Here is a 21,957-nt window from a genome sequence, read left to right as displayed (position 1 = left end):
GCGCGTGTATGTGTTCCTTTGTTTGTTCGTTTTGTCCTCGTGTGATGGCTTTGTGTGTGTGCACGTGTATGTGTGTGTGTGTTTGTGGTGTGCACGTCTGCGTGCTGTAGGTTTCGTTTTGGGGAGGCTGCGATTTTGGTACGTGGCATTCCCTGTTTGATATTTGTCTTTGTTTTTTGTTTTTTTGTAGAATCTGGGTCAAGTGGTTGTCAAGTTATTTATCGTAAACGATTTTTTCATGCTACGATTCCTGTGATCTTGACCTTTGATCGAGTGACCCCAAAATCTATAGGGTCAATTACTCTGCATGTCCAGTCATTCTATAAAGTTTCAACATTCTGGTTCAAGTGGTTCTCCAATTATTGATCGGACACGTTGTTCCATGTTGAGTGGCCCCAATAGTAGTAGGAATCGTGTACTCTATATATCCTATTACCCTATTAGGTACCAAGGTTCAAGGTCAAATAATTATTGATTGGAAATGAAATTTGATGGACGGACGGACAGACAGACACAATGGTGACTCTGCAATTGACCTCTAAAAATCACGATGTACAGACCAGGCGAACATGACGGATTTGACCAGATGCCTTCTAGACTATAAAGAGACTTTGTGCGTAAATAATTGGCTTTTCTTCTATAATGTATGAACTACATAGTTATTTGACTGCAATCTACAAGCATTTCTTACGCTAAATCCCTCATAAATTGTAATTATTTTCATATCACAGTAGATGCCTTTAAAGTTGCCTACTGGCAAAGAGACTCTCTAGTTTTTCTGAAACATAGCAAACAAGCCAACAGAGTATTTCAGGACCAGTTTCATGTGTCATTGTATATTTTGAGTTCAATTTCAATCGGGTTTACATTTGTTATATAGATACGAGCTAAATTATGGTTCAAATTAAGGAATTTGTTGCATTTCAATTACTGTGAAAAATATGTTGTTACGCGGTGCAATATTACGTCCCTATATCAGTGTTTGCAGCTGTAACACAAGTCGCCACTACTTTGATGCAAAGCTATGTAAATTACAAGGAGAACACATCTTAAATCACTTGTATTCATTCTACCTGATGCTTATTTCTAACGACCAAACTATGGTTTTGTTAGTGGTACATTGTCTGTTTTTACCTCCTTTAGGTGACATTGAGCCACAGCAGATAACGTTCACTACATAACTTGAGTATATGTTGGTTTTTTTGTTTGTTTTTTTTTTTTTTTTGGACAAAGATTCTTGATTGCACTTGTCTTGAACAGTTGAGTATCATCATTTACACAAAGTATGCAATAAAATGCACATCTCACGTAGAGATATAACAAACGATGGGCTAATAAATATCAATGAAATAATAATTATTAGATTAACATATATTGACCAGTTATTTAAGCAAAACCAATTCACTTAATCATTGAATGTTTTACATTTTCATATCAGACTTAGTTTTATTATCTGTGCTCTTTACTTGTTTTAATAAAACAGAATCCAAAATGTATAATGATGATTGTATGGATCATTATTTAGAGAAATGCCTCTGGCGGTTTATTCCTTTAAAAATACTTTTATGTGTTTAACCAAATATCATCTGTTAAAACTATAATTATTTATAATTTGATAAAACGTAAATGACCCGCTTAAGTACAGTCTCCATGTTGACTTTGTAACACCTGATAAGTCTGATAAATTAACAAACACATGTATTCGAGTGTACTTTATTTTGCCATATAAAAACTTGATAATATGATCATATACTACTGATAGTAGATTTCAAAATCATCACATGGTAGGAATAGTGAATATAAGGTGCTATACGATAATTAATACATTTACTATGACTAGATAAAAAATAACAATATACAGCTGTGATGGCACATGTATTACATAAGATAAGATAACATATGCGCGGCAGTTTATATTCAAAAAACCTAAAAACTGTGGTCTAATGGTCATACAACTGTCAATTCAGAAGTATTGGGGTTCGTTTACCTGTTACTATATAGCCCAAACAAAAATTAGTTCTAATAAACAATGTCAAAACACCTTTAAACTTGTTACACAAATTCTGCAAACTAATCTCCATTTCCTAAAAGGATAGGAAAGGGACTGGTCAATGAAGTTTAACCGAGAAAAATATTGGGGTACTAGAGACTACTTGAAAGAAATAGAAAACAAGTATTTACAATTACACAGTTATTTCATAATATAATTATCAAACTAAAAGAATGAACAAAATACACCGGCGTCAAGATCTCAGTTGGTCAAAGCACACAAATATCATAATTGCAAAAGTAAGGAACTCACCCAGAATAGGAAGAGAAATGTCAAAACAACAATCAGAAAAGTCAAAACAATAGCTTATAACACCTTTAATGCTGCACTACCATCTGACATTCATCACACAAAAAAATCAACGAGTATAACTATCAGCAGATCGATACGTATGCAACAACGATAATCAAACAAGCAGTATCACCTTAAAGAGTTTAACTGGCAATCCCTTGAAAATCGCGGTTTCCAAACCTCTCTCTCTCGTAATATTCTGTAAAATAAAGTATTATCCTGTTGAAACTTATCATAATAATATCATACCCATAAGGAATCTAATTTATTTGCCATAAGGAATCTAATATATTTGATCCCGCTATGAAACATCCAGTATGCAAACTCTATGTTCCAACAACCGTACGTTCTTTAAATAACACCTTTTCAAAACAATGTAATACATTGCACTAATTCAATCTCTTGCGTATTAAAAAACGCAATGACAATAAGAAGCCACTGTCTCGGGTGCGCATGGGGTTCTCCTGGGCCTTGTGATCGTCAGAAATATGATAGAAAGGTGTCATATTGTAGCTGGGTACATACACTTTGCACCAATACTAAGACTTTTGAAATGACACGTTGAATTGGAGAGCAGCAGTATGCTAAATATAGTGCCAAATGGCCATTTCTTATAAAAAAATTACATATATATGTGTATAGGAACGGTTACGGTTTTTACACTAATTCGGGACACGGAATGCTAGAAAGCCAACGACTTACTTGCATTACGATATAACAGTATTAAGCCCAATCCCCATGTCTTCTCTCTTTCAGATTTCATTTATCTTTGGTTAAATTTCATCTTAGGTACAAGAAAGTGCGTAATCCCAAATTAAGGAACAATCGTAGGTAATAGCAAGGTTAAGTTATTGAAGAAGTGAAATCCTAATAAAGCCTCTGCAAGACTACTCAAGGAGATTCACCAAGTGTCAGCTCTAGTCTTAAAAATATATATTCAAACTATCGTTTAAAACTGCTCAGCTCCCTGTACATATAAGAATCTAGTCACTTCGATCCAGTATGCAAGCAATATCATTAACATGCATTGCCTGTAAATATGGAACATAAAATAACTAAATGATGGCACATAATAATTATTTTAGTTTCTAACATCACGTCCTACTTTGACAGAAATGATCTCTTCAGTCATAACCAATATTGTTTCAGCTCAGAGCTTATCTGTGACACAAAACATAACTTTTAGACAAGAGGTCTTCGAGAATCTTGTGAATGACCAGAAAACTGACAATTATGTTAATGCACTTTGCTAGTTAACGCTTTCGACAAAGTTGACAACAATAAAGTAATACATAAATAAAAAAGTGGAAACTCCACAGGTCGCTCAACACAACAAAAACAAAAATGTTGCAGGCTCACTGGGAGTCCACACCTTTATGTCCAACCAAAACTAGAATGCTGCATTACCATCTGACATTCATCACATAAAATTCAACGAGAATAACTATCAGCAGATCGATACGTACGCAACAACAATAATCAAACAAGCAGTATCACCTTAAAGAGTTTAACTGGCAATCCCTTGAAAATCACAGTTTCCAAACCTCTCTCTCATACAATTCTATAAAATAAAGTATCAATTTGTTGAACTTGTCATAATAATATCATACCCTTATTTGCCATAAGGAATCTAATACATTTGATCCCGCAATGCCACACCCAGTATGCAAACACTATATTCCAACAACTGTACGTTCTTTGAATAAAACCTTTTCACAAACAAGAGGACTACATTAGCCCTAATTCGACTCCCTGGGTACTAAATTACGACATGACAATATGAAGCCACCGTCTCGAGTGCTCCTACCTTTTTTTTCTTATTAAATTCAGTCCATGCTTGTATAATACATATGCACCATGGAGTTCTCTTGGGCCTTGTGATCGGCAGGAATATGATAGAAAGGTAACTTACTATAGCTGGGCACATACACTTTACAACAATACTAAGACTTTTGAAATGACACGCTGAATTGGGGAGCAGCAGTACGCTAAATATGTGTAAAAACGAACATTTCTTAAACATAATTATATACATATGTGCATAGAAGATAACGTTTTTTACACAAATTCGGGACACGGACTTTATCTTTGTACTGTGGATTATTTCCATAAAACAACGTTATGTGTCTTATGCGGAAATCCTAACTTGTTACATAAATTCGTGTTTAATCCAGACAAAATATGGTGTGCTAGAGGCTACTTGAAAGAAAAAAAATAAGAATTTACAATTACACGGTTATTTCATAACATAATTATCAAATTAATAGAATGATCAAAATACACCGGCGTCACTTTAAGTAAAGATCTCAGTTGGTCAAAGCACACAAATGTCATAACTGCAAAAGTAAAGAACTAACCCTGAATAAGCAAGAGAAATGTCAAAACAACAATCAGAAAAATCAAAGAAACAGCATATAAAACCTTTATGTCCGACCAAAACTTGAATGCTGCACTACCATCTGACATTCATCACATAAAATTCAACGAGTATACCTATCAGCAGCAGATCGATACGTATGCAACAACAATGTATAAAAAATATAATTAAACAAGCAGTTTCACCTTAAAGAACTTAACTGGCAATCCCTTAAAATCGCAGTTTCCAAACCTCTCTCATAATATTCTATAAACTAGAGCTGCTTTTGAGAAAAGCGCATGTCTCCCGCAACTGCCTAATCATCTAAATAGTATGTCAGTCTTTATATATTGTTTACGCACTACAAATATACCATTGAAGAGTAAAAAGGCTGATTTTGGGTAATTTTGTTTGTTTGTTTGTGTTGGGTTTAACACCGTTTTTCAACAGTATTTCAGTCATGTAACGGCGGGCAATTAACCTAACCAGTTTTCCTGGATTCTGTACCAGTACAAACCTGTTCTCCGCAAGTAACTACCAACTTCCCCACATGAATTATCAGAGGTGGAGGACTAATGATTGCAGAAACAATGCCGTTTATGAAATAGTCACGGAGAACATACGCCCCGCCCGAGGATCGAACTCACGATCCCGCGATCCGTAGACCGACGCTCTACCTTCTGAGCTAAGCGGGCGGGTTGATTTTGGGTAACTGAAGGGCCATAATTCTGAAGTGCCTGTGGTGATTTGGCTAGTAAATGAACTTGGCCGAGGGGTTAAGGTCAAAACCATTTGGTTCAAGTTTGGTAAAGATCGGATGAGAACTGTTCGACTTTGATCGCTTGACAAAACTAAAAATACCGATTTTCGGTATTCAAGGGCCATAATTCCGAAGTGTCTTGGCCGATTTGGCTAGTTATCGAACTTGGTCGAGAACTTATAGTCAAACACATTTTGTTTTAGTTTGATGAAGATCAGATGAGAAATGTTTGACTTAGAGCGCAGACGAGAGTAAAAAGGCCGATTTTCGGTTATTCAATGACCATATTACCGAAGTGCCTGGGCCGATTTGGCTGGTCATCGACCTTGGCCGAGGACTTATGGTCAAGCACATTTAATTCTAGTTTGGTGAAGATCGAATGAGAAATGTTTGACTTAGTGCGCGGACAAGATTTGTGACAGACACACAGATGGACAGACAGACAGACAAACAGACAGATCGATAGATATTTTTCCCCGTATCCTTATTATATTTGAACACTAATTCAGGTTTACTTTGTTGCTTATTAAAAATGGGTACAGTTCATAAAATGAATGAAATGATTGCTACATCATTCGCTTTTATTAAAATTTCATTACGAATATATTTCCCGTAACACTTGAAAAAAAATCATAAATGCATTATAAGCAATATGAAATTTATTGCAAGAGTGTTTTTTGTATAGCTTGTTTCGGATAAATTCGTAGTAAGATGCATAAAATTGTTAAATAGTGAATGTATATTGTATGGGTGATTATGTAATATTGACAAATAATATCAAACAAAATCGTTGTACTGAATGTTTACAAGAACAGACGCCTTTTGTAAAGCTACTTCAGTTGCTTAGTTTCAGAAGAGACTTTTACTGAAATTCTTTTCAGAGTAAGTTGAATATAACGATCTTTATTGCTCCTTAACAATATATTTTTATCAGAAATTTTTATTTTGGATTAAATACTTTGGACCTGATAACGTTTAGAGACATTCTCACTTAACACTGAATAAATTAAATTAAAACTCAAATGGAAACTGCATAACCGTTTTCCTTTGCTAAGGTATAACATAGGTAAATACAACACAGATCATATACTGTAAGTTCGTTTGTCTTGGCAACGTGGAAATAAGCTTTCAAATATTTAAAACGTTCTGATTTTCTAACATTTATCTTGTGATCTGAATAAGTCTTATATGTAGAGGATATACTCTTTCATAATAACATTGCAACATTTGACGCATGTATGCAATCGGGGCCTATTTTCCAATAAGAGCTTGATTCTCGTGGGATATGCAAGATTGTGTACATCCTGGAGAAAAGTCTTTTGTTTCACAAAACGTGGCATTGCAGTGGATGTTGAGACCTTCTCTGTTTGAGAAATACACAAAATCTTGAAACACGAATCTCGTCTCGTGTGTTGACTGGGACATAATATGAGTATTACTGTCTACTTCGCATCTGAAATTAAAAGAAGAAATATTTTTGTCCATATCCGTTTTAGGCAATGCATTAAGTGTATGTCAAAAAATTTCAAATGACTTTACTTAAAGATATCCAATGGTCATCTTTCACAAACTATTATGTCTTTAGATATTTACTTCTAATGTATAAAATCCTCATCAAATGTATTTACCTTTACTAAATATATTGATTAAGTTTGCATATATAACTAACTCATAATTAAAATGTCATGAAGTAGCAGTTGATTATTTATTAGTTTAGTACACATTTATACTATGTTTATTTTTAAACTTAATGCATACTAATGTTAATACTCCTAAACTTGTTAATTTAATGTTTTCATAAACTATATGACGTAATTGTTCATTTTTTAGATAATGAATTTAGATGTAATATACCTTCAATGAAGCAGTTATTTCACGATTTCTCTTTTGTCTTATATTTACTTAAGAACAACAGCAGTTACTGTTGATACAATAATAAGATAACGCAACTTTTCATTTAAATTTATAGTTTTACAGTGGTATTCATTTTATGTTCAGAGCATAACACGTTTGAATGTAAAGATTAATAGTATATCAATAAATAAAATTTTGTTTAGTAATACCCATCCTTGATTATGTAGTACACCATATTTGCTGCAGCCTCCGTCGGTTTCGTGTAACACGTATGCAGCCTCATTTTAATATTCCAGTCGGTTGCCGTTGTGAAAACCTTAACATAGACGTCATCACCCACATTCGTTTGTACAGGATTTCCAGGAAGCTGATTCATAAAGCTCGGATCTTTGAAAAATGTCAAGTTTATACTGTAATGACCAGATACTACAGAATGGTGTGATTCGACGTTGTGATGCACGTGCGATGACGTAGCCTCATTACGACTGATGTCACACTCAACACCGTATTTCCATTTGTACTGTCGTATGATGAATGGATGTATGGGGTCGGAGATTGCATAGAATAGTTCATTTTCGTATAATATCGTGTTTCCTGATATCTGTAATAAATAAAATATAAAGGATGAAGATGATACATGCATATCTGAAAGGGCAGTGAATGTTGATAGCATACACTCACTAATAAGCGGCGAGGTAAACAACTGAAACCATGTATACAAAGTTTAAATATAAAAACGGAATCGTACCGTCATCTTAGCAGCTATTATTCAGACGTCAGTCTGACAGTCTCCAATAAAATTAACATATCTGATATGACAACGTGAAATATGCAGCTATCAAACGTTTCATCCTCGAATGAATCTGCTGTTTGCATTATGAATAAGAATGTAAGCATTGTACTGTTTCCAGTACGTTATTAATAATATTCTTGAATTGTTTGTCGAGATAACCGGATACCAGATTCACCAATGTAAATGATTTTATCCAACGATAATTATTTTATGGTAATCGTGCACACATACTTAGATGCACAGTTTCATTTGGGACAGTGAATTAGGTTGTAATTTGTCGGATTAAAATCTAGAAATTACATTATTCGTTTCAATAGTTACCTAGCAATTTGTAATACGCTGAACGTTATGAACGCATACACTTTAGCGTATTGGGAATGATTTAAATAAAATTTTAAAGACAACTTTAGACAAATTACGTACAATTTCTAACTTTGAATTTTGAAATCATTCATGTCTGAAAATGAATGGGATGACTTTTAGAGAAAGTCATGCGATTAATCCTGTAAGATATGTATGGAGGGTCGATGCTCCATGCCAATAAGCGAATGCTAAATGAGAATAATTATTTTTAAACAAAACGATAATTACTAAATGCCAGATATCAATTGCTATATGCCAATTACTTAATGCTAAATGTCAAATGCTGAATTTCAAACAGATAATGCTTATTATTGAATGTTAAATTCTTTTACACTATAAGTTAATGATCCACATTTCTAAAAATAGCTAATGCTTATTGTTAAATGATAAATGCTAATCGTCAAATTCTTTAACTATATGAATTTATCATTCTATCTCTTAACCTAATGAATGTAACTTTTAATTTTTAAGACATTTAACATTCTAAAAGTCTGACTTGGAACAGTAACATGATCTGTCGGCTATATGTACATTGAACCGAAACTGTTCATCTTTAAATGTTTAGAAAAAAGTTTTCAGTAGAGAAAATGTTATGTATCAAGGTCAGTGACTATTTAAAGGATTCATTCATACACTGATATATTTAGCTCTTTTTGTTTTTAATAAGCACTTAGCAATTAGAATTTGACACCAAGTAACAAGAAGAATTAGTCTTTTGTCAACTACCTTTTGACAGTCATAATTTGACATTAGGCATTTAGCTAAAACATTGTTATTAAATATTTGTCATTTATCATCAGGCAATTAGCATGGCGCACTGGTCTTCCATAGAAAACATTTCTCTTGAAACTGCCGGACAAGGGTAAGGGCACAAGAAGAGTGATTTTACAAACCATAAGATGATACTGAAATGACTGATTTTATGTGTATGTTATAATAAGATTAAAACGATACAAAGTGATTTTAGGTAAAAGAATTTAAAATTCTAGCGGTTAACCAAATTAACACTTAAAACTCGAAGGTAAACGAAATACGTTTAAATATATCTGCATCGATCCTGAAACTGTTGAATACATACCAGAACAGTTATTTTGATAATTGGAGTCAGCTGATCTGTTCTGTTTATCAGGTGAAAACTAGTATCTTAACAAATTTTGTGTCGTTATGCGTCTTCCATTTTTGCCGGGTGTTTCTGTAATTATGCGTTTCTTCTTGATGAAAATTTAAGCAAGTTAGCGAGGATAATAGTGCTATTTTAATAAAATCCTATGCATAAACAGTTTTAACAGGAATTATTATTCACCTTTACAATATTACACACTGTATTAGATCAATTGCAAACATCATATGAAACAGACAGAGCTAATACAAAACACAAATGAGCCAATATTAGAAAAACAGGGCCAATACGGAATTCAAGCATTTTGATTGGTTCAGAAGAGAGGGCCAATACGGAGAAGTCTCTTCCGTTAGATTTTTAAATGACACCATTTTGTTTTACATCAGAGTTATAGATTACATTTTTTTTTCACATTTTGACAAAAAATCATCTAATATGCTAATGTAATAACCAAGTATGACTGAGCGGGATGTACGTCTTCATAGATTACAACGATACTTTCTCTTATTCGGTATTGTGTAAAATGCAAGTGTTTCCTGTCAGAAATTCTGGCAGTTGTCAAGGAAAAAAATGAGAAAATACGGAAACTCATATTTATCAAAAGGATGAGACTTATCTTTAACAGACATTTTGGTAGTGTGGACTATTTGTGCAATGATAAATAGCGATTCAAATGCTGAAAAGTGGATAAATAACTCGGTGAAGAAGAGTGTCAGTTGTGAACTGCAAACAGTTTCGGACCAGAATATAACGAGGCATGGGAGTGTATAGTATGTGTTTGGTTGGTTGGTTCTATTATCTTGTTCAACATATATGTGTACATTTTTTTTGTTCCGTTGCCTGCAGCATTAAAGGAAATTACTTTTAAAGCAGTTTTATCACAGTTCAAATAATAAGATAACTCACTAAAGAAAATAAATAGGAATTCAAAAAAATAAGGTAAGTTCTAGTTACTCTTGATTATGTCACATCAAAAATATCTCTCAAAATTTCTGAAGTACCTAGATATAACTCATTCTGTTTTACCGGCTCAAATGATTATGATTTCTAAAATACGTCTTAACAACTTGTCAAGATTTTTCACCTGAACGGGCATAACTGCAATAAGGTAACTCACAGAGTTCTTATACTGTTACCACCAACAGTCGAAAGTTAAATAATAATATTATCATTAAACAAGCGATTTCATATTGGCCTAGTTATTTGTCCTCGGGCAGTCGTATTTGCCCTCAGCCTACGGCCTCGGGCCAATACGACAACACTTGGACAAATAACAAGGCCAATATGAAATTGCGTAACAACATTATATTATTAAGAGTCAAATTTCGTGTGTGTTTTAAAGCGTGTCAGTGTAGATCTAGTATTATTTAGTACAGTATTTATTATATTGATTTAAGAAATCATTTGTTATATTGGCCGTTCCACGACAAACCCTGTGACATGATATAAATATTGCATAAAAGGTAATTTAAAATATTGGAAAATCATTGTTTTTCTTAATATATTTATGCAGAAACTAGAAACAAGTATATTGTAATACAGTTATGTAAGGAAAATCAAATTCTACCATATTTTACCAATAAATGTTATTTTTGCTGTCACGGCAACGGAAATTCCAAAGCACCCATGCATCATGAAAATATAGATGTGTGTAGATAAAATGCCCGTGACAACATCCAAAATATACGGGTAAGTTACTTTCAATAAAACTACTTTAAACTGTTCCTAAATATTCAAACGTATGATGTTTAGTAATTGATATGCAAAATTTGTTGCATTTATGACTTGAAAAATTTAGGCTATGTCCGGCGACGTCACACTGTTTTCATGACGTTCTTAACGTCACGTCTAAGAATGCCCTAGGTGACGTACCTAAAATCTTTGTAACTTTTGAAATATAGAAGATAATGACTTCAAAATTTCAGATTCGAATGTAAAAGGAATGTTCTTTATTAATATTTTGTTATCGCAATTTTTATGTTTAGCCACTAATACAGGTTTTCTCATGGAGTGAGAAAGAAAAAAAGTTGCCGGTTATTTTATATTAACTCAGGTAATATTCCTTCAACGAATATTGCGTTTCCAAAATATAAAGATACACACCCGTTCGGCTGTAAGGCAGTCTCTCAATCCCTGAAGAAATACTAAATTATCTCCAACCAGTTTCCCTCGACAAGTGTTGTCACCAAAATAAATTTGGTTGGCTTTTATATCCGGATATAGCTGTCTAACTATCGACATGTCCAGGGTTATATTCCACCCTGAACTTGTGCATCTTGGATGGATGGCATCTTCCAGTCGAACTTCTTAATGAAAAATAAAGGAACGTTAAACTTTCTATAACAATACGCATTAATAACACGTCTGAAATGCGCATTAAGAACACGTTTGAAATAACAACCTAGCTTGTTTACAGTGACAGATGTTCTTCAACATATATTGTCAGGAAATTGATGAAATATTATTTCGAGTCGACTATATTTAATGATGATAATCTGGTTGAAGAGTATTTTAATATTGTACAATTAAGTTCATCAAAGGCACATCTGGCTGCGAAATATATGCGCATAGTAATTTTCAAAACAATATACTGCAGAAGTATTAACTACATGTAATTGACAATGGGTTATCTACTAAAGACCCGTGGTGACATTTCAACTTCATTATTTCACGATTTCTGCTTCCTGATTTCACGATTTCCACTTCATGAATTCACGATTTCACGAATCCACGATTTCACGAAAAAACTTCACGATTTCTTGATTTCACGATTTCATGATTTCACGATTTCTTGATTTCACGATTTCCACTTCATGAATTCACGATTTCACGATTTCTGCTTCCTGAATTCACGATTTCCACTTCTTGACTTCACGATTTCACGATTTCCACTTCATGAATTCACGATTTCCACTTCACGATTTCAACTTCACGAATTCACGATTTCCATTTCACGAATTCACGATTTCACGATTCCAACTTCATTAATTCACGATTTCAACTTCATGAATTCACGATTTCCACTTCACGAATTAACGATGGCCACTTCACGAATTCACGATTTCAACTTCACGAATTCACGATTTCCACTTCACGAATTCACGAATTCACGATTTCCACTTCACGAATTCACGATTTCACGATTTCCACTTCACGAATTCACGATTTCCACTTCACGAATTCACGATTTCAACGTCATGAATTCACGATTTCCACTTCACGAATTCACGATTTCCACTTCACGAATTCACGATTTCAACGTCATGAATTCACGATTTCCACTTCACGAATTCACGATTTCCACTTCATGAATTCACGATTTCAACGTCATGAATTCACGATTTCCACTTCACGAATTCACGATTTCCACTTCACGAATTCACGATTTCAACGTCATGAATTCACGATTTCCACTTCACGAATTCACGATTTCCACTTCATGAATTCACGATTTCCACTTCACGATTTCCACTTCACGAATTCACGATTTCACGATTTCCACTTCACGAATTCACGATTTCCACATCACGAATTCACGATTTCAACGTCATGAATTCACGATTTCCACTTCACGATTTCACGATTTCCACTTCACGAATTCACGATTTCACGATTTCCACTTCACGAATTCACGATTTCCACTTCACGAATTCACGATTTCAACGTCATGAATTCACGATTTCCACTTCACGATTTCACGATTTCCACTTCACGAATTCACGATTTTACGATTTCCACTTCACGAATTCACGATTTCCACTTCACGAATTCACGATTTCAACGTCATGAATTCACGATTTCCACTTCACGAATTCACGATTTCCACTTCATGAATCCACGATTTCAACTTCATGAATTCACGATTTCCACTTCACGATTTCACGATTTCAACTTCACGATTTCACGATTTCAACTTCACGAATTCACGATTTCACGATTTCCGCTTCATGAATTCACGATTTCACGATTTCAACTTCATGAATTCACGATTTCCACTTCACGAATTCACGATTTCTACTTCATGAATTCACGATTTCAACTTCATGAATTCACGATTTCCAATTCACGATTTCACGATTTCAACTTCACGAATTCACGATTTCCACTTCACGAATTCACGATTTCACGATTTCAACTTCACGAATTCACGATTTCACGATTTCAACTTCATGAATTCACGATTTCCACTTCACGAATTCACGATTTCACGATTTCAACTTGGAAATCGTGAAATCATGAAGCAGAAATCGTGAAATAATGAAGTTGAAATGTCACCACGGGTCTATCTGCAGAAGTTGTGCTGTTTGTAAGGTTCAATATACGTGCTGCCGGAGTTGCAGACGATAGCTCAGTTGTTGTTCTAGTTGTCGCATCGCATTAACAGTTATAACAGAACCAATTAGAAGGGCAAATACAAGTATATCCACCTTCTATATTAGAAAACACCCCATCACGCCTCCATGATGAACTACCGCATTTATTTACATCTACCTCACATTTGTTGCCGAACCATATTATGTCAATTAAAATAAAAAAGTACGTAATTAATACAAACTAAAGCCGGTCACTGTAGTAACTCTCAGTCTGGTGCTGCTTGTTTGTGTCCATGTGGTAGCTGCAGGTGTTGTACTTCTTGTTTGTGTCGATGTGCAGGTGTAACTGCCGTCTGTGTTAGAACAGTTTCCGTCATTCTTGCAAGGAGAACTACTGCATTCATCTACATCGTTCTCACAGTTGTTGCCGGACCAGTTTGGAGGACAAACGCAGGTATATCCGCCGTCAAGGTTATAACACGTTGAATTATGTTTGCAGAGTGAAATATTGCATTCGTTTACATCAACAGTGCAGTTTTGTCCTTCCCATTCTACAGGGCAATGACACGTATAATTTCCTTCCACGTTGATGCATGAGCCTTTATTCTGACACGGTTGAAACGTATCACATTCATTGACATCAACAGAACAGTTTTGTCCTGTCCATTCTACAGGGCAATGACATGTATAATTTCCTACTGTGTTGATGCATGAGCCTTTATTCTGACATGGCTGAGACGTATCACATTCATCGACATCAACAGAACAGTTTTGTCCTTTCCATTCTACAGGGCAATGACATGTATAATTTCCTACTGTGTTGTAACATGAGCCCTTATTCTGGCACGGATGAAACTCATCACATTCATTGGCATCAACGGAACAGTTTTGTCCTTTCCAGCCGAAAGGACAATGACATGTATAATTTCCTACCGTGTTGACGCATGAGCCCTTATTCTGGCACGGATGAAACTCATCACATTCATTTGCATCAACGGAACAGTTCTGCCCTTTCCAACCTACCGTACAATGACAAATGTATCTCCCCCACGTGTTTCTGCATAAACCATTATTTTTGCATGGATGAATCACATCACACTCATTTACATCCTGAGAGCAGTTTTGACCCGTCCATCCTGTAGTACAGTGGCACGTGTATCCTCCGACTGTGTTCACGCATTTACCATTGTTCCTGCATGGACGAAACATATCACATTCATTTATATCAGTCGAGCAGTTCATTCCCGTCCATCCTGCGGAACAGTGGCACGCGTATCCTCCCACTGTGTTTATACATTTACCATTATTCCTGCAAGGACGAAGAGTATCACATTCATTTATATCAGTCGAGCAGTTCATTCCCGTCCATCCTGCGGAACAGTGGCACGCGTATCCTCCCACTGTGTTTATACATTTACCATTATTCCTGCAAGGACGAAGAGTATCACATTCATTTATATCAGTCGAGCAGTTCATTCCCGTCCATCCTGCGGAACAGTGGCACGCGTATCCTCCCACTGTGTTTATACATTTACCATTATTCCTGCAAGGACGAAGAGTATCACATTCATTTATATCAGTCGAGCAGTTCATTCCCGTCCATCCTGCGGAACAGTGGCACGCGTATCCTCCCACTGTGTTTATACATTTACCATTATTCCTGCAAGGACGAAGAGTATCACATTCATTTATATCAGTCGAGCAGTTCATTCCCGTCCATCCTGCGGAACAGTGGCACGCGTATCCTCCCACTGTGTTCACGCATTTACCATTATTCCTGCAAGGACGAAGAGTATCACATTCATTTATATCAGTCGAGCAGTTCATTCCCGTCCATCCTGCGGAACAGTGGCACGCGTATCCTCCCACTGTGTTCACGCATTTACCATTATTCCTGCAAGGACGAAGAGTATCACATTCATTTATATCAGTCGAGCAGTTCATTCCCGTCCATCCTGCGGAACAGTGGCACGCGTATCCTCCCACTGTGTTTATACATTTACCATTATTCCTGCAAGGACGAAGAGTATCACATTCATTTATATCAGTCGAGCAGTTCATTCCCGTCCATCCTGCGGAACAGTGGCACGCGTATCCTCCCACTGTGTTCACGCATTTACCATTATTCCTGCAAGGACGAAGAGTATCACATTCATTTATATCAGTCGAGCAGTTCATTCCCGTCCATCCTGCGGAACAGTGGCACGCGTATCCTCCCACTGTGTTCACGCATTTACCATTATTCCTGCAAGGACGAAGAGTATCACATTCATTTATATCAGTCGAGCAGTTCATTCCCGTCCATCCTGCGGAACAGTGGCACGCGTATCCTCCCACTGTGTTCACGCATTTACCATTATTCCTGCAAGGACGAAGAGTATCACATTCATTTATATCAGTCGAGCAGTTCATTCCCGTCCATCCTGCGGAACAGTGGCACGCGTATCCTCCCACTGTGTTTATGCATTTACCATTGTTCCTGCAAGGACGAAGAGTATCACATTCATTTATATCAGTCGAGCAGTTCATTCCCGTCCATCCTGCGGAACAGTGGCACGCGTATCCTCCCACTGTGTTCACGCATTTACCATTATTCCTGCAAGGACGAAGAGTATCACATTCATTTATATCAGTCGAGCAGTTCATTCCCGTCCATCCTGCGGAACAGTGGCACGCGTATCCTCCCACTGTGTTCACGCATTTACCATTATTCCTGCAAGGACGAAGAGTATCACATTCATTTATATCAGTCGAGCAGTTCATTCCCGTCCATCCTGCGGAACAGTGGCACGCGTATCCTCCCACTGTGTTTATGCATTTACCATTGTTCCTGCAAGGACGAAGAGTATCACATTCATTTATATCAGTCGAGCAGTTCATTCCCGTCCATCCTGCGGAACAGTGGCACGCGTATCCTCCCACTGTGTTTATGCATTTACCATTGTTCCTGCAAGGACGAAGAGTATCACATTCATTTATATCAGTCGAGCAGTTCATTCCCGTCCATCCTGCGGAACAGTGGCACGCGTATCCTCCCACTGTGTTTATGCATTTACCATTGTTCTGCAAGGACGAAGAGTATCACATTCATTTATATCAGCCGAGCAGTTCATTCCCGTCCATCCTGCGGAACAGTGGCACGCGTATCCTCCCACTGTGTTCACGCATTTACCATTATTCCTGCAAGGACGAAGAGTATCACATTCATTTATATCAGCCGAGCAGTTCATTCCCGTCCATCCTGCGGAACAGTGGCACGCGTATCCTCCCACTGTGTTCACGCATTTACCATTATTCCTGCAAGGACGAAGAGTATCACATTCATTTATATCAGTCGAGCAGTTCATTCCCGTCCATCCTGCGGAACAGTGGCACGCGTATCCTCCCACTGTGTTCACGCATTTACCATTATTCCTGCAAGGACGAAGAGTATCACATTCATTTATATCAGTCGAGCAGTTCATTCCCGTCCATCCTGCGGAACAGTGGCACGCGTATCCTCCCACTGTGTTCACGCATTTACCATTATTCCTGCAAGGACGAAGAGTATCACATTCATTTATATCAGTCGAGCAGTTCATTCCCGTCCATCCTGCGGAACAGTGGCACGCGTATCCTCCCACTGTGTTCACGCATTTACCATTATTCCTGCAAGGACGAAGAGTATCACATTCATTTATATCAGTCGAGCAGTTCATTCCCGTCCATCCTGCGGAACAGTGGCACGCGTATCCTCCCACTGTGTTCACGCATTTACCATTATTCCTGCAAGGACGAAGAGTATCACATTCATTTATATCAGTCGAGCAGTTCATTCCCGTCCATCCTGCGGAACAGTGGCACGCGTATCCTCCCACTGTGTTCACGCATTTACCATTATTCCTGCAAGGACGAAGAGTATCACATTCATTTATATCAGTCGAGCAGTTCATTCCCGTCCATCCTGCGGAACAGTGGCACGCGTATCCTCCCACTGTGTTCACGCATTTACCATTATTCCTGCAAGGACGAAGAGTATCACATTCATTTATATCAGTCGAGCAGTTCATTCCCGTCCATCCTGCGGAACAGTGGCACGCGTATCCTCCCACTGTGTTCACGCATTTACCATTATTCCTGCAAGGACGAAGAGTATCACATTCATTTATATCAGTCGAGCAGTTCATTCCCGTCCATCCTGCGGAACAGTGGCACGCGTATCCTCCCACTGTGTTCACGCATTTACCATTATTCCTGCAAGGACGAAGAGTATCACATTCATTTATATCAGTCGAGCAGTTCATTCCCGTCCATCCTGCGGAACAGTGGCACGCGTATCCTCCCACTGTGTTCACGCATTTACCATTATTCCTGCAAGGACGAAGAGTATCACATTCATTTATATCAGTCGAGCAGTTCATTCCCGTCCATCCTGCGGAACAGTGGCACGCGTATCCTCCCACTGTGTTCACGCATTTACCATTGTTCCTGCAAGGACGAAGAGTATCACATTCATTTATATCAGTCGAGCAGTTCATTCCCGTCCATCTGCGGAACAGTGGCACGCGTATCCTCCCACTGTGTTCACGCATTTACCATTGTTCCTGCAAGGACGAAGAGTATCACATTCATTTATATCAGTCGAGCAGTTCATTCCCGTCCATCCTGCGGAACAGTGGCACGCGTATCCTCCCACTGTGTTCACGCATTTACCATTATTCCTGCAAGGACGAAGAGTATCACATTCATTTATATCAGTCGAGCAGTTCATTCCCGTCCATCCTGCGGAACAGTGGCACGCGTATCCTCCCACTGTGTTTATGCATTTACCATTGTTCCTGCAAGGACGAAGAGTATCACATTCATTTATATCAGTCGAGCAGTTCATTCCCGTCCATCCTGCGGAACAGTGGCACGCGTATCCTCCCACTGTGTTCACGCATTTACCATTATTCCTGCAAGGACGAAGAGTATCACATTCATTTATATCAGTCGAGCAGTTCATTCCCGTCCATCCTGCGGAACAGTGGCACGCGTATCCTCCCACTGTGTTCACGCATTTACCATTGTTCCTGCAAGGACGAAGAGTATCACATTCATTTATATCAGTCGAGCAGTTCATTCCCGTCCATCCTGCGGAACAGTGGCACGCGTATCCTCCCACTGTGTTCACGCATTTACCATTATTCCTGCAAGGACGAAGAGTATCACATTCATTTATATCAGTCGAGCAGTTCATTCCCGTCCATCCTGCGGAACAGTGGCACGCGTATCCTCCACTGTGTTCACGCATTTACCATTATTCCTGCAAGGACGAAGAGTATCACATTCATTTATATCAGTCGAGCAGTTCATTCCCGTCCATCCTGCGGAACAGTGGCACGCGTATCCTCCCACTGTGTTCACGCATTTACCATTATTCCTGCAAGGACGAAGAGTATCACATTCATTTATATCAGTCGAGCAGTTCATTCCCGTCCATCCTGCGGAACAGTAGCACATGTACGCTCCTATTCTATTGACACAAGTTCCATTATGCAAACAAGGATGGTAGTTACACTCATCTAAATCAACGCTACAGTTTCTGCCAGTCCAACCGGTGTTGCATGAACATATATAGTTACCATTTATATTAGAACAGGCACCATGAACACAAGGATGAAGTTCACTGCATTTATCTGTATGATGCCGACAGCGACTTTTAGGATCCCAACCCCTGAGACAATCACACCGATATCTTTTAGGATAAGGTAAATTAACACACGTTCCGTTGTTAGCGCAAGTAACCACAGAGCATTCGTCAAAATCTTTTTCACAGTGTTTTCCTGTATACCCTTGATAACAGTAACATTTATAACTTCCGATGGTATTACTACATGTTCCATTTTCACAAGGATTACTTTTACATTCATCTATATCATTTTCACAGTTTCTCCCTGTCCAACCAGTGCCGCAGTTACAACTGTTACTGCCGAAGGTTTTAGAGCAATTAGTATTTTGCGAACAACATATCTGAAAATTTAGTAAATTGCTACTTTCACTTTATGTTTTATATAAAAAGAAAAAACATCTGTCCTTTTGTATAAGCAACATTGGTGCAGAAATATCAAAGGCATATATTTCTGCGATGTTTGCACGCTCAAAATGACGTTATTAAAACATGAGAATAAACTAAATGGCGAAGAATGAAAAAAAAAAAGAATTAAAAATGGACACCAAAATTTTAAAAAAAAAATCCTAAAGTTTAACTTACTAAATCGGAATGATTTTGTAATGATTTTTTTTTCCTGGATTTAAAGATAAACATAAACCACTTACCACCTTCGCAGCCTATTGGTAGAGCGCCCTCTTCGATCGCGGGAGGTCGTGGTTTGATCCCTTGCCGCGTCATACCAAAAACGTAAAATATGGTACTATTAAGCTTTCTCGCTTGGTCTCAGCATTAAGAGGATAGTGCTAGGACTTGTCAGCCCGGTTTGTTTCAGTATAATGTTGCTGGGTGGGGTATCAAGTCACGAGTCTACGGCATGATATTCGAGAGAGGTAGCACTATAATGTTGGGCATTGTGCCCATTGCTACAAGTAGACAACGTAGTTTATATGACTAAAAATTTGTTGAAAAGGACGTAAAACCCGAACACACACATAACCAACTTACTTTTGAGCAATCTTCTATAAAAATGTAAATATGAGAATTGTATGCTATTTGTGTGCGCGTTAGCACGAGTAGCATTAAAAGCATCTAATTTTTAATACATCTTTAAACATAATTGTAAAACATTTAATCATAAAATCGGCAATTTACGACACGCATACAAAGCAATGAAAATAAAGTGAAACTAGGATCATATAATTACATCAATGAGACCTGCATTTCGAAATATACTATAAGTAAAAAAGGGCGCATACTATCGCATGACAAACTTTGCAATATTCTATATTCAATATATCTAATATGCAATCGATATAAATGTATTCAATATTTTAATAATATTTATTTTCTCGATATTTTTTTTAAATGAAAACAAATTTTTTAAAAGATATATTCATTGATAATAATTGTTAATTATGTTCTTTGCTTTGAACATTTTTGTTCTAAAGAGAATACATTAGTGTAAAGTTTAGGTAATAGAGTGGATGCAGGTAGCTGGGAAATTTCATCTTTTACCATATCTGGAAGGTTAATACATGTATGTACTGAACAGCAAAGATCGGTACATAAAGATGTAATATACCCTAAGTATAGTTCTGGATACCGTGTATAATTGGTTGCTCTAGCGGTCAGGACAGCCAGGTAGATCTAGTGTCCGGAAATAGATTTCGGTCCCATGATTTTGATTGTTTTGGACCTGGTTCTAGCCCTAATAAAATCGGACATACATCACCATACTCACACTCTTTGGCCGAGTGGTTAAGGTCGTTGACTTCAAATTACTTGCCCCTCATCGATGCAGGTTCGAGCCTCACTAAGGGCGTTGAATTCTTCATGTGAGGAAGCCATCCAGCTGGCTTACGGAAGGTCGGTGGTTCTACCACCCAGATGCCCGCTAGTGATGAAATAATGCACGGAGAGGCACCTGGGGTCTTCCTCCACCAACAAAGCTGGAAAGTCGCCATATGACCTATAATTGTGTCGATGCGACGTTAAATCCAACAAAATAAAATAAATAAATTGAGACAAGCCGATATACCTTTTTTGTTTGTTTGTTTGTTTTGGGTTTAACGCCGATTTTTCAACAGTATTTCATTTATTTAACGGCTGGCAGTAAATTTAACTAGTGTTCCTGGACTCTATACCAGTACTAACCTGTTCTCCGCAAGTAACTGCCAACTTCCCCACATGAATCAGAGGCGGAGGACGAATGATTTCAGACACAATGTCTTATCAAATCGTCCTGATCGAAGTCACGACCCCGCGATCCGTAGATCAGAGCTCTACCTACTGAGACTGAGTTAGGTGGACGTGCTACGACATTCCTCTAGCTCTGTTATAGAATAAGGAACGATCGGATGATTTAAATAAAATCTTTGGAAAATGTTTGCGTCATAGCATGAATGTGCAAGGGGAAAGCAGATAT

The 21,957-nt window shown here is 37.4% G+C and overlaps 2 protein-coding genes across 2 annotated transcripts; both read right to left on the bottom strand.

The window, feature by feature from the left end:
• Window positions 1-5,272: 5,272 nt before the first annotated feature.
• Window positions 5,273-11,828, bottom strand: LOC123528479 (zona pellucida sperm-binding protein 2-like). The gene is made up of 3 exons (XM_045308235.2): window positions 11,691-11,828; window positions 7,521-7,912; window positions 5,273-6,910 (listed from the first exon to the last, which is right to left on the bottom strand). Exons 1-3 carry the CDS (start codon window positions 11,826-11,828, stop codon window positions 6,709-6,711), a joined length of 732 nt encoding a protein of 243 aa, XP_045164170.2. The 3' UTR covers window positions 5,273-6,708.
• A 2,215-nt stretch (window positions 11,829-14,043) lies between these two features.
• Window positions 14,044-16,663, bottom strand: LOC128547732 (fibropellin-1-like). The gene has a single exon (XM_053520854.1). It carries the CDS (start codon window positions 16,661-16,663, stop codon window positions 14,132-14,134), a length of 2,532 nt encoding a protein of 843 aa, XP_053376829.1. The 3' UTR covers window positions 14,044-14,131.
• Between the last annotated feature and the right edge of the window lie 5,294 nt (window positions 16,664-21,957).

The sequence above is a fragment of the Mercenaria mercenaria genome, chromosome 13 (assembly GCF_021730395.1).
Source record: "Mercenaria mercenaria strain notata chromosome 13, MADL_Memer_1, whole genome shotgun sequence".
In the NCBI taxonomy this organism is placed as follows: domain Eukaryota; kingdom Metazoa; phylum Mollusca; class Bivalvia; order Venerida; family Veneridae; genus Mercenaria; species Mercenaria mercenaria.
Note: the sequence above shows the minus strand (reverse complement) of the source record. Positions and strands in the feature narration are given on the sequence as shown.